Raw genomic sequence first — 14709 nt, 5'->3', positions numbered from 1 at the left:
TTTTTTTTTTAAGTTATCACAGTTTGAGCTCAGGGTGAGCCAGGACCACGCCCCTGGAGCAGATAGTGTTAAAGGTCTTGTACAAGTTTAAACCCCTCAGCCTTTAGATCAGTAACACGGAGTCTTAACCGCTTGAGCCAACACTGCAAAACCTCCCATGAGGCACGGTTTTATAGTGGAAAAAATGCTAGTTTTTCTATTACAACTGGAGCAACCAGCTTGCATAGTGTTATTTAAAATGCTTTAAAACCAGGTTTAGGATTAAAACTGTCACTTGATATGACGCATCACACATTGTGAATAATTGGTATACTGCGCAAGACGTCTGAGAAGTTGAGTTCTGCTGTCTTTCAATCAACACTAACCCTGTGATTCCTTAGTTACTGATTAGTGTGGTTAAAATGGCCAAAGGTAGGACTCAAAGGATCATGAGCTTACTTTGTTATAAAGCAATAGCTATTTTAACATTGGGTTGTACACTAGGTGTTAGGAGACACAACATTTAAAAGTAGTAAGAAAACACAGTTGTGGATGTTGGTATAGCTAAAAATAACTTTTTCCTAATAAAATTCTTTATAAATGTACATCTATATATTCATTCAGTATTACAACAAACATGTATTTACTGTTCTCTTTATTTATAGTTATTTTACAAAGACAGTGGTAAATAAGACACGAGATGCTGTCAAGACCTTAGATTAAAATTCAGACTGAATATTTCTGCAGTCAAACATATTAAACAAAGATTTCTGTTCCGCTACAGCCGCAACACTGGCGTATGGAAGCAAAATAGTCTCATTAATAATTCACACAAAAGACACGATGCACATGTGAGTATCCTAATTCACATGCATGAAACCCAAATAACGTGCACAAAAATAAATGAAAAAGAAATATATATTTTTTAAAAACTAATGCGCACAAAAATATATAAATATATTTGTGCACGTGCGTTTTTTAAAAATATATTTATTTTTTTAAATGTTTACAATTTACGAGTGTATCATGGACTTAGAATGTGAAAATCGTCTTTCGTGTTTAAATATCCTTGGATATGTGTGTGTGTATTTTTGAGACTTTGCTGGCAGCAACGTGGGTCACTCGTACTCTTTAGCCAATCAGAAGCGATCTCACCATTCGACCAATCACAGCCCTCCAGAAGCACAGCACTCAAGGAGCTCAGCCTTTAATCTGAGTTAAATACAACAAAAATGAAGTTTTACCTACTCAAACCAAGAACAGGATGCACGTCTAATGTTATTACTTTATTTCATAATGTTTCATTGATGAACTTCGCCTAAAAAAACACACTTTATAAACACGTCACCCTCATTACATGTTTGTCAATCAAGACAGTCACAGTCATTAATTTGGAGAATAGATGTTTTTATTGGTCACAGGGTATTCTGTTATATCTGAATGCCACCAGATATGCTTTTTTTTTCATTAACAGCTCAAATGTGTAACGTAATGGATTAAAGCTGCTCGATTTCAAATTCGCTTTGGTGCTGTCACTGAGCCAGAGAGCGGTTGTCATTTATCATTTTTAATATTAATATTAAATAGCTTCACAAACAGTCTCTTCAGTCCCTATATTTCTTTACAGTAATTAAAATTATCAGAGGTACTGGGATAAAAGTTTGTATTTTTGGTATAAACACTAATGTCTACAATATAAACCAAAATAGAGTTTTTAAAAATTTTAAAAGTTACTTTAGCTTAAAATAAAGTTGTATTGGTTGTATTAGTTAAATCAGGAGGTGGTGACCAGTGGTTGCTAAAAATGTACTTCATTCATTTATTCATTCAAGAGATTAGTTAAAAATGTTGATTTATCCAGTAATGCAATAAGTAAAGCCTTAAGTCTTGTGGGAGAATTATGTTTATTGTAAAGAATCAAAAATCATGGCTCTCAATTTATTCATTCATGCAGCTTTAAGTGAATTATCAATAATTATAAAAGACTGTTTAACAGGTGACAAGTTAATGAATAAAATAACAGGAGCATTACATAGCAGCTGGCAAAACTTGTCAGAGTACAGAATTTTACTGTAGTTTTTTTTGTATACTAGATTAGTCTAGGTTATTTGATAAGCAGTGGTTATACCTCATGAGGAGGAGTTTCTATAATCGTTTGTTAAACTGTTCCTTCTGGTGAACAGTCTTACTGCTGACCTCCATGGATATAAATACGTGGATACAAATTTGAGAGAAGCTATATTCTATATACACACACACACACACACACACACACACCAGTTTACTGATGGAGACGCTCACTCAAACAATGAAGACACATACACACACGTTGCAGACAAGGGGGGAAGGGGGCTGCTGTGTAGGACGGCTTTAAAACACACCCCATGCTCACACACACACATACAAACACAATAAAAAATGCTTTATGTGCACGTGCTTTGTGGCATAAACAGTACACGCGCGCACACACACTGAGACCAAGCATGGGAGACGATTACCCACAATTCTGCACTTGTCTTGCAGAACACTTGTAAACCGGGTTACTCCCAATCTGAGGTTCCACTGTTAGTCATTCTCACTGCTGAAGTGCTATATCCTACAGTACAGCCCATTGTGGTAAGGAACATCAATTTACCCTGTAGTCAGCAGAGACCATTATATAGATAATTAAAGAAGATATGTAAAGCAAGTTCCTTGATTATTAATTAATATAAATACTGAATTCAGAAAAAGTCATGCATTACATTACTGTAATTAGTTGCATACTTGTTTGAGTACCAGATAGAAAGTAAGTGTAGTAAATATACAGATTATATATAGGAAAAATGTAGACCTACAATGGTTAGTTATGGTTAAAATATTGCATATCCATACAGTACTTGGGAGCAATAGTCAATTCTAGCATTGACCGGAAGTGATTGAGCATTAAACATTTAAGTATGAACTGTGTTCTGTTGTTGTTGTTGGTTTTTTTTTGGCATTGTTTGGGTAAATCTTTTGTGTAACTGCCATCTAGTGCTCTCTTTAAGGAACTTCTGATAAGTTATAAAAGCAGGAAGTGAGTAGCTGAGCACGTGGCTGATGTACAGTACAGTGCATCCGGAAAGTATTCACAGCCTTGGATTAATTTTTTTTTTTTTCAGAATTCTACACACAACAGCCCATAATGACGGGTCAAATATATAGAAGCAAATAAGTATTAAAAAAGGATATCATAATTATGTGAATTATTTCGGCCTTTGAAAAACATATTTTGAAATTGTTCTAATAAATACAATTTGTTTATAATTGGTCTTCAAATACTAAATATTAAAGTAGATCTCTTCTGTTCAGCCATCATTAATGATAGTCAGTCTGAAATTATTGAAATCGAATGCTAAGGAGCATTTTAAGGATTTTAAATGTAAGGTAATAAGATTTTAGTTTTTAGAAAATATATAAAATGATTTAGAATTTAGGACTAATGTGTGAAGTTTTGTCTAGGAGGTTGGACATGACAGTCAGCAGTGCTGGATTAGTACAGAGGAAGTGGAAGCAGCATCACATCATCTAAGCATTGTCTAGACAAAAGCTGTTCTTTAAATGCAACACTCCTATTATTACAGCATTATGATAAAAACTCAGTACTTCCTTTATTTTATTTCACCTTTTTATTGTCATTTATTCATCTTCACTGCCCTATTTATTCTGGTCAGATCTAAAGTGAATTCCAGCAAAACTGGTCATAAGGCCATGAGGCTGGAATGGTGATCTATTTCAGGGCACCGTGTGCACACACATTCACACGTATGGATACTTTAGTGTAGCCAAATCATCTATCTGCAGGGTTTGGACAGTAAAAGGAAACTCATATGAACACAGGGAGAACAAAGACAGTAATCTAAGCACCAGATTAAACCTTGTGCGCTGTAGCCGTCATATCACTTACTTATTCTGTATTTTAATGGGTGTGCCTACTGTATAAGCTGTGTGCTCAAAAACACATTGCAATTTCACCCTGAATGTCTTCTTGTTTGCTAAGAGAAGGCCTGCAGGTCCTGTCCTACCAGTCACATTATTGTACCTTTCAAAGGTTAAAACACAAAACTTGTATAGTATTGTGTTGCTGAAATGGTCTTACTTGTGCTTTTACATAACTGTGATTTTTACTGTAATTTCTCTTTTACTATGCAGCTTGTTAGTCCGAGGTTTTTGGCGGACTGGGCTGTCAATCATCATTAACATCATGACGCTCTGGCAATCAGTGGTGTGCTGCAAGTATTTGAGGCCTTGCATTCAGAGGGTGGTGTGTGCGCCTTGCCAGTGTACCATGTGCACCAACAGGCTCAACTGTGCATATTTTGACTAGTGGTTCCCAGTTGTGTTGTGTTTTGTTTCCTAATATTGTTTTTGGCTGGGTGGTGTAATTGGAAATTTCTTTAGAGTTCTGTTGAACTGTGTGTGTTTACAATAAAGACTGTTGGAGTTAGGTTTAGCGTACTACATGGCTAGCTCACCCCCTTGTTAGAAGGCATGTTAGTGCTTTGCGTTCTTTCTTGTTATACAGCTAATCAATTGTTAGCTTAGGTTGAGTGTGACCCCACCCCTCTGTATTTTTTGTTTTCTTATATTAAGGGAGGTAGTTAGAGCGTTGCATACGCCGAAGATCTCGGGTTTATTTTGTATTTCTTTTGATAGTTAGTTTAGGATTTAGAACTAGGGTTTTTGTTTTGATTCTTTCTTTGATTTCGAGTGGCACTTGTATTTTCGTTATTTTCTCACTTTTATTTAATTGATAATGTGTTTAAACCACTTTATTAAAGCACCCCTGCTACACTTCTCTCTCCCTCTTGGTCTGTTTCACACCTCACTGCGATTGTCTCCTAAATGTTGCGGTCCTCATCCAGCTGAACATCAAGCACGTAACACATCTTTACTAAGCATTTAAGTGATTTCCATTTATGATATTTTCAGACCACATTTCTTCCATGAAGTTAAAGCTTTAGCACTGTGCTTACAGGTATTGATAATGTGTTGGACAGTTCTTAAACCAGTTCCAGTAATTTTAAATCTTTTTTATTATTTTCAGGGCTCGATGCAGGTCAATAATTTGGCTCTTCTGAAATGGTGACCTTTGTTTGACCAGGCAGGCTACATGCACAGAATATAAAAAATCCAAAAGTATCATAAACAGCAACTGTCCCATAACCAATTTGAAAGATTAAACAATGACTTTAGCACTGTATATCCTTTAAACAGACCAGTTTTCTCTTTTGCACTTTGCTGACAATCATTGCATCTCCGGCATAGTAATAATATCAAAGTATTATTTTTTTTCTTAGTAAAATTGTTTTATTAAAAATCAAGTCAAAACATAATTGCAAGCAACAATAAGAGGGCCCAAACTCTTGCGTCCTTACCACTTTTTAAGCATGTTAAGATCTCCAAAATGCCACTGCCACGAGGGGGCAAAAGCTGTGTGCCCTTTGAGCAAGCTAAGACCTTTGAAAAGCCCCAGATGCTGATGTCACTGAATATAATGTCACTCAGAACGTCATAAGCCAATTTTCTGCAACACCATGGCTGAACCATTTGAGATAACAAAAATCCCTTATGCAGAAAAGTGGCTCATGACTTCCTGAGTGTCATCATATTGAGTGACATCATATTCAGTTTGATGTCATTGCATCCTCAGATATTTCATCCTCAGTGTTTTGAGGTCAGCCGGGGTGGATTTGGTGGTTATCGGATTAATTCCATAGGAGGAGTATATAAAATCCATTGCATGCATTTTGTAAACAACCCAAAATAACTGACTTTCTGTCAAGTTGAGACCATCATTTGCACAGGGAAAATTGTTCAGCTCAATAAGATCTAAATGTGTACCAAGTTTGACATGTATACATGCAAGTGTGTTTGAGCTATGCAGCAAAATCTCCGAAAGAAACTTCGAGCAAAAATGGACAATCAGGCGTCCGTCCTAAAGGCAGCAGATTTCAATCAGTGTGCTGATTTTCATGACTTCTTTTTCTTGACGATGATTTTGCCCCACACTCAAAAGTGTCTGTTCAGAAGTGTATGTTTTATTTTATTTTTATCTTAACACCTTTATTGAACAACCTGTTCCTATTCCTGGGAAAATAGATTTACACACAAGCACCACTTGTATATTAAAAATGTATATTATACATCTCTTGTCTGTGTTTTTAGCTATTTAAAGTGGCAAGAAAAACAACTGAACATTTAAAATGCACTTTCCGGTTGTAGGTAAACTACCTAGATGTCCCAACGCCAAATAATGCCATATTTGCAACATGGCATATCAGATCTGATGCAAATACCTTATTGGAGGCAGAATACACAGCCATTTTGATCTAACGTTTATATTGTTTGAGATAGGTCACCCAAAATCACATGTGCAGGGCATGTACATAGGCTTACATCCTGTTTATGACCTAAACTAATCATACTGAAACTGCAGTGTTTTAAAGAGCAGTAATTTTACATTGCCTTTGCTCGGGTAGAAGGCTGGTTGAATTTGTCAGACTGATCACTGACTCACAATCTTTAATAGGTCATTTGAGTGTGTCATAAAACTCCTTAAATGATTTCTGATATGGTTTAAAAACTGGGCTGGCTGACAAACATCTTTAAAATCACATACCACTTGGAAAACAAAAGTGGTAACTGCAACAGTCTGTTTGTGTGCTCTTGTTACATATGAATTTAACTCACCTACAGTTTTAAGGGCAGTATACAAGCAAGGCTGCTGCCAGGATTGCCCTTGATAATGCTGAAACCTGTTGTGTTTCAAGAGGCGAGAAACGCCTGTGACACACTCATAGTATGAAATAAAATGTGTTGATGACACTGCTTACTGAACATTCAGTGATAGACACTTAGGATACACCTTCACAAACACACAAAGAGACAAACAGAATTTCCGTTTTTATGCAGGTCCAAGGGCATTTTCTTACTTTTTTTTTTGGCTTTTCTTTCTTTTCTTTTTTTCATTTCACTGCGTTCACAGGCTACTGTAATCGGCCTCTGTTAATATATGAATTAACTAAGTCTATCAAATTTCTGCTTAAGATATTGTATTGAATTTGGATAGAAGGATGCCAATGATGTGTTGTCTGAATATGTTTGTGTTGTATATATTAACATATTCAACATAAGAACATGAAATGATCCATAATGCTTATAAATGTACACAAGATAGCACAACGTTTATAAAAATTCTTATACAATAGAATTAATATTTTGAAGATATAATGGCATAAAATACATTATTATAACAATATTATGTTACAAGCTAGAGTAATACTTTAAACGCAAAATATCTTTAAAATTGACTAAGGAACCCTTTGTATTTGACTGTACAGGAGTTGAGGGCTGGTTGTGTTTCATGTCATCAGAGGAAGAATACAGGTAGGATGCGGTGTGTTTGTGCTCAACGACGCCATGAAAATGGGCAGGAGTGACGGGTAGATTTTTTTGAGTCATTCAGTTCATTTTCTTTCTTAGATCAGAAATAAAATAAAATGTTACATTTTTGATAAACAGGTCTATATACACAAATTGTAACACAATTTACTCACTCACTCATCGTCTATACCACTTTACCCAGTATTCAGGCTGTTGCTAGGCTATTTGTACTCAGCCCCTCTAAAATTTATCCATAAAATCTACACAAATTCTTCCAGAAAAAAAAAACTCCCAGGCTTTCAGAGCGGTCTTCAATCTGCAGACTGCAGCATCACAGAGCGATAAATTGTTATATCTGCATCAGTGCAGTCCTTATTCATAAATTCAGTTTACAAAAACTAGCGAAAATGAAGCCTTTAACACATACTGTATGAACCTATAGTCTACTTCATCAAACAATCATGTTGTTGCTGTTTTAATTGGAAAACCTAACTGTCTAAAACATTGCACAGTGCATGTGGCATTAATTACCACACAGTTATGCACATAAATCATTAAAGACAGTGACAAACAGCATTCAATGCACAAAAAACAATGATATGAAAAGATGTTTTGTTTAATTACATTAAAACAATGTTTTTCTATATTAATGAATTTGAAGAAATAGCCTAGTAGCTATGAAATTTTAAGGGGTTGAATGTAGAACCATTACAGGTTAGTCGCACCCGTGGGGGATGTGGGTGTTTTAACACCCAGACTTTTCCCGGTGAGAGGGTTCAACACCCACACTTTTTCTACAGTTTTCCCGCAGTTTTGAACAAACGCCTTCGCATTCGCTCCTCCGTTTCTCTGGCCGCTCTGTGTCTCCGCTCGCTTCAGCTCTCCTCTCACCTCCCTCTCAAACATGACACCGGCTGATGATTGGCTGTTCTGCCTTAAGTCCCGCCTCTCTTGGTGTGTTAGATTTATCGGTCAGCTCGTGCAGAGAAGGCGGGAACTTATGGTTGTTATAATTATTTACATCTTTGTTTTCCAGGTACTTCGAATGTTTATGCTTTTAAATAATTGATATATGTTTGGGAAGATGTTCTGTTTATGTTTTGTTGACATGTCGAATGTTTTCTGTATTATATTTCGTTTTTTAGCTAAATTCGGTTATGTGTGTGGCATGCAATGCATAAAGTAACTGTGATGAAGAAGGCAGGAAATTGATGAGGAGGGACAAACTGACAATGTTAAGCAATGTATTTATGGGTTTTTTTTGCCAGTGCAATTAAATTTTTATATTTTGAGCATTGTTTGTTCATTAGCTGACTTGCCTGTTGTGTTTGATTGCATCTGTTGAGGGAAAAAAAAGTGAGAAATAATGTCAGTTTGCATAGCTGTTGACTATGGAAGAATATTATTTTAATGTGTATATTATTTTAAAGTTTAAAAACAGTAAATTAAATTATTTATATTATACTTTTGTTTATATTATTATTTGGAAAAAGCTTTTTGTGAGTACTTTTTTTTGTTTTATATCTTTATTGCTTACTTGCTTATCTAAATTCCCAGTCCTGTCAAACCCATGTAGCAGTCCCAGTCCTGTCAGACCCATGCCACTATCAAGCTTACCACTGTCCTTTTGTCACGCAGTATCATTAAGATGCAGAAAAGAAAGAGGCAGGAGAAGATTGACAGCTTTTTCCAAAAGAAATCCTGTAAGTAAAGTTGAAAAATGTTGACATTAAACAACAGTAGCCTATTACCAGATGCTGTTTGCATTTATTTCATTGTATTACTTTTCAATATTCACTGACCCAAACTCGCCTCAACAGTGTTGCTGTGTGCCATGTACATAAAGACAAGCTGGAGAGGGTAAACAGAAAAAAGGTTGCTGAGCAGTTTGTCTCTTGTAAGGAGAGCAGAAAGAGCACTTTTGGTTCTTTTAAATGAGAGATATAGTTGGTCATATATTATTGTCAGTTGTTGTTGGTTGCATTTATATATGTACATAGTTGTTTATATTTTTGTTCTGAATATACAGTATGCTGTTTGTATGAAATGTTGTCTGTATATTTGGAGTAACAAAATAATTTCTCCCTGAGATTATTAAAGCATTAGCAAGTCTAGCAAGTGTGTTTTTAGTATCACTCTAGTATCACTATCACTCATTTAAATTGAAAGATTTTTTATAACTTGTATGTTAATACCTTTTGTACCCTTCTGTCATTGTATTCATCATTTATATTGTTAACAAACAAACCAAATTCATCCCCCACACTTTTGAAAAGCTTGCTATGCCTCTGAGGGGGAGAGAGAGCTTGAATAAGAGGAAGACATAAGTCAGGAGAGAGAAGGACATAAAAAAAGAAATGTACTCAGATAAAACATAGACAGCTGCTGCACCATTCGATCATCATTATTATTATTATTATTAATAATAATAATAATAATATTAATAATATTATTATTATTTTACTATTATTATTTATTATTATTATTATTATTATTATTATGTAATCATTTATTTTTATATTTTTTCCTTATTTTAAGCAACATATCCCCTTACTGTAATTGATTTTTTTCCCCTCTTCTTACTTCTATCTTCTTTACATTGTTAACGTTCTCTTGAATGTGATTGTATATTTCATCTGTTTGGAAAATAAAATAGTAAAATATAAATAATATAGTAGTAAATAACAGTAAAGTAAAAAATTAAATAAAATAGAAAAAAGTTCCTGTTCATCACAGTTGCCCGGTTCATCTGATTAGTCTCGAAACGGTCGTTCTTTTATCACGTGACTCCCATAGACGCTATGCTATTATATTTAGATATATAAAATAAACACCAAACACAGTATAATATTGTTGATATATAGATAGTTATATATAAAATAATGATAGATTGTAACATTTTAATACAGTTTTTGTTAATTATTATTATTTTATTATACAGTTGTGCTACAATTTGTATATGTAGACGGACCAAAGGAACGAAATGAACTTTATGACTTAAAAAAGATCCGTTCAATTTAACGAGCGAGATTCAAATAACTGAGTCGCTAAAATGTTCCGATCTTCCCGTCACGTGGTCTGGTGTGTTTATGCCGAACGACGACATAGTTCTGAGAAACGCAGGCAGCCATCTTACTTCCTGAAAGCAACAGGAAACGTCGTGTAAGTTGGGCTCCGATTAGTCTGGTTTGTTTTTCGCTTATTTACTGTTAAATCTTGTTTCTCTGTTGTTGTTTTTGTAGTTACTAAAATTTGTTGTGGGTTTCAGTTGTGTTTACGTTTAATAAAGGATTTTTGTGAACCTGAAAAAATGTTTTTGTCAACGTGTCAGCCTCTGTCCACGGTTAACGTGGGACGACGCCTTAAATATTCGTAGAGTAATAACAGTTTTTTCCACAAGTTATAAAGATTTTTAGTCAGAAGGTGTTTTTAATTCTTTTTTTTTAACCTTGTTTTTAAAAAATAATAATTTTCATGCTAACGTTCTGTAAACGTTTTGCTTTCATAATTACCACCTACTGGACAATTATCTCACTTCACGTTTCCTGTTGTGAACATTATATTTAGATGTTTATAGAGTTTCATTTAGTTTAGTTCTTTCTTATTAAAGCACTGTTTATTTTTTTACATGTTGATTAAACGATATCTTTTTCTCTCTTCCTCTTTTTTTTTTTTTACCAGCCTAGATCATCTATTTGTGCATTAATCAATTTAAAAGTGTCAGGGAACAAATAAATGGGTTCTCACACTTTTCCTTTGATTGCGGTACAAGTAGATGATCAGGTCAGGATGCCACCGAACATTAACAAGTAAGTACAGTTGTAATGTCAATTGCATACACAAGTTATGAAACTTTTTACAAACACAAAAATGTGTGTATTTTTAGTATAATTTAAACAAAGTTTAAATTAAATGTTATTTATTTGTTTGCCACTTTTAACAACAGACATCATCGAAATTATTATAATAATTATTATTATTTGCAGATGTGATGTCATTAAAAGTGAATTAGCTGGGCTCTACACAGAAGGTGAATGTAACTATCAGTATTTTTCCTGAAAGCTGACACTTAATACGTGTTTTTATTACTTGTTATGAATTTCTAATATTCTTTAATATTATTGCATCAATATAACATAAAAATGTTCTATTGTAATTAGGTGTATTTTATTATGATAAATGTATTTCACACTGTGATGTGATTTTTAAAAAAAATAATAAAATTGTATTTATATATTTTAGGTGGTCGCATAGATCTTGAAGAAGTTGCTAGTGTTGTACAAAGGTACAGCGGTACAATAATTCCCCTAAAAAAACCAAAGAGTTACAGTGTTCGAGTGTGTGGGCAGGATGACACGGTCTATGGTGGAAATGAGGAACAGCTAGAAGCCTGGAAAGATTTCTACCTACCAGAGAGAATGGAAATGGTGGTAATTGGTGCGATTGATGATTTTCCATGTGATGCGTTTGGCCTGCAGTTAGTTCTCTTGTTGTGTGAAGACGGAAATATCTATGCTTATGAAGATGAAGTTCTCCACCTCGTAGCAAGAAATGTAAAGGAGCTGTTTGAAACTGGCCTTACCTTTCCTGGACTTGAATGCTACAAACTGGGGGAATGTTTCGAGGACTATGTAAGAATTCACTTTTTTTGTAGTAGTAGTATTTATATTTCGTTTTTGTAGATACTTACTGTGGCCCATTATGTTTTATATTTTAGACAGAAGAAGAATACACTGAAATCATGGAATCTGATGAAATGAAGAAAATGAAACGGGAGCACCACAATTTCCGCGAATCGTTAGAGCTTGAACTACTGGAACTCCTTGAGGACTCTCAAAGCACTGAATTTAAGGTGATTCTCATTGCACGTAAGAATGTCGGGGGGAGAAAAATTAATTTTATCAAGTTCATTGCAGTGTCCAATGCGATTTTTAATTTTTTTTTTAGATTTTTAATTGCTTCTTGTTTTTATTTTTTTTAGGGTGAGGAGAAAAGCACGGTCCAGCTCAAGAAAAATTCAAACACAAAAAAAGAGTGTTGGGAGGTGGTTGTTCGCAAAGATATGCAAATTGTTCCTGTATTTGAGAACTCAATAATGGTTAAATTAATTAGGTACTGTAATATCAGAGACCACATTTGTTGTAAAACATAAAGACAGTTGACATACTTCACTTCCAGAAAACCACACCTGGATGACTGAGAATCTTCTGAGAATCGACTGAGTTTAAAATTTAAGAATGAAACATTGAATGTTGATACTTTTATGATTTCTGAACAGCAATGTTTGGAAAAAACAAAAAGTGGTCACTGACTTTTGCACAATACTGTATGTATATATAATCTCAACTTTTGAACATTTTAGTGGATTTCACCTGCATGCAATTTAAATATTATGTGATAAATACACCTGTTCTTGCAAGGCTCCAGAGTTTGATAGAAAACAAAAGAAATTTAGATAAAAAAAAAAAAAAGAAGTTGAGTTTGTTTTTTTCTGGTGGCCGATCGCCAGTGTTTGCACAGACGGGTCCCAGTAGGCAGCATCGTCTGTAGCGCAAATGGGCACATCAGGCCGAGCTCATAGTGAATAAAATGCGTTTACAGCGTCTACATACTATAGGCTGTTAGGAGCTGCTGAAACATTGGAGAGTGAGGAGCCGCAGCGAGTTGACTGCAGGTAATGGTAGCGCGCATGTGTCAGGGTCCTCAGGTAAATCTTATGTATGTGGGCAGAGCCTCAGGTAGCCTCTAGTTAAAACTAAGAGCTATTAAAACTCATCCAGGACATGGTTCTGCAAATTAATCAATTAGGGTTTGCTGGTTTTCTTTTTTGCTGGTTAAACTATTTATGGTAGTTTTCTAGTAAACTTTGGAGCCTACCACAAGCAGGTGTTTTACTTTTGTCAGGCGTTTACTTGACACTTTAATTGCACAGAAGCATACTATGATTACCATTTATGTGACTGGTTGAGAAATAAAGCAACCAGTCACATAAATGGGTAATCATAGTATGCTTCTGTGCAATTAAAGTGTCAAGTAAACGCCTGACAAAAGTAAAACACCTGCTTTCGGTGAAATCATTTTTACACAACGTTTATGCTTTGCAACCTCCAATCACAGGCCATTTTGTTAGGTACACCTGCACATTTGTGCGTTTATCTAATCTAATCAGCCAGTACATAAATAAGCAAGCAGCTACAGGTTTCAGGTAAAACCAAACATCAGCATGTGGTTTAAGAGTGATCTCTGTGACATTGACCGTGGCATGGTTGTTGGCAACACATGGGCTGATTGATTCTTTCAGAAACTGCTGATCTTTGGATTTTAAACCAAAAAGTGGATTACTTGAGGTGATATGTCTTTCCTTGCAACTTTGCCAGAAGTTGTGTATGAAAATCCAAGAAGATCAGCAGTTTCTGAAATACTCAAACCAGTGGAACACCAACTACCATGCCACAGTTAAAAGCACAGAAATCACAGTTGCAAAGAAAAAAATGTTTTATGTGAATATTAGCTGAAGCTCTTAACCTACTGTAGAAGCTGGCATACATGTACCTGAGCTGTGGATCTGAACCAATATCTACATATCTACATATAAATCTCTCTCTCTACATATCTACATATAAATCTCTCTCTCTCTCTCTCTCTCAAAATGCATATAATATCTATATATAAATATTTTTTTAATGTATATAAGTGCTCATATGCTCAACATGATCAAAAAGCTTATTAATTGATCACTTGTTGCATTTTTTTTGGCAATCCTAAATGCTTCATGGCCATTTAAAGAAAACCTTGTTTCAAATAAATAAAATAGACTGTATTTCTATGTATATACAAATATCTTACTGTATTGGAGTGTAAGAAAGTCTTATTTTCATAACTACTGGGTTTTCTGTTTATTTGTTGACTCACTCTCACATTATTTAATTACTGATGTGTGTTTAGCTCCTTCTTTGGAGAACCCTTTAGGTTTAACTCGTAACGTCCTGAGACCTGGACTCTACTGTTGTGTATATTACTATTTATTCTTACATCTGATAACGATGGACTGAATATCTTCAAACAAAAGAAACCTTTGCAAAAGAAAGATTTTATAGATGGATGTAGTTGGGAGAAAATATTATGTCCTCATATGAGCACATTTGACTGCCAAGAGGTTAATGTGCTGTACAGTAAGTGTTATACTTTACATTGCATAAAGAGGGAGAAAACCCATAAAAAATAATTAAATAAATCAATAAAATAAAATATAAAGTTAAACAGACATAAGACTACACAAAAATAAGCACAAATATATTAACAGTAATGGTAAAGTATAAGTAA

The 14709-nt window shown here is 34.6% G+C and overlaps 1 protein-coding gene across 1 annotated transcript; it reads left to right on the top strand.

The window, feature by feature from the left end:
* Positions 1-10459: 10459 nt before the first annotated feature.
* On the top strand, positions 10460-13207 carry LOC128516215 (uncharacterized). Its single transcript, XM_053490535.1, has 6 exons — positions 10460-10548; positions 11068-11195; positions 11373-11416; positions 11629-12017; positions 12104-12238; positions 12368-13207. Exons 2-6 carry the CDS (start codon positions 11122-11124, stop codon positions 12536-12538), a joined length of 813 nt encoding a protein of 270 aa, XP_053346510.1. The 5' UTR covers positions 10460-10548; positions 11068-11121; the 3' UTR covers positions 12539-13207.
* The last annotated feature ends 1502 nt before the right edge of the window (positions 13208-14709 follow it).

This window comes from Clarias gariepinus, chromosome 28 (genome assembly GCF_024256425.1).
Source record: "Clarias gariepinus isolate MV-2021 ecotype Netherlands chromosome 28, CGAR_prim_01v2, whole genome shotgun sequence".
In the NCBI taxonomy this organism is placed as follows: domain Eukaryota; kingdom Metazoa; phylum Chordata; class Actinopteri; order Siluriformes; family Clariidae; genus Clarias; species Clarias gariepinus.
The sequence above is the reverse complement of the archived record's forward strand: the minus strand, read 5'-3'. Positions and strand labels throughout refer to the sequence as shown.

What these genes read in the sequence shown, in the direction of transcription:
- LOC128516215 (XM_053490535.1), top strand. Translation starts at nt 11,122, where the DNA reads ATGGGTTCTCACACTTTTCCTTTGATTGCGGTACAAGTAGATGATCAG. An exon ending in AGCTGGGCTCTACACAGAAG is followed by an intron (nt 11,417 to 11,628) that starts GTGAATGTAACT and finishes TATATATTTTAG; the next exon opens with GTGGTCGCATAGATCTTGAA. An exon ending in CTCAAAGCACTGAATTTAAG is followed by an intron (nt 12,239 to 12,367) that starts GTGATTCTCATT and finishes TATTTTTTTTAG; the next exon opens with GGTGAGGAGAAAAGCACGGT.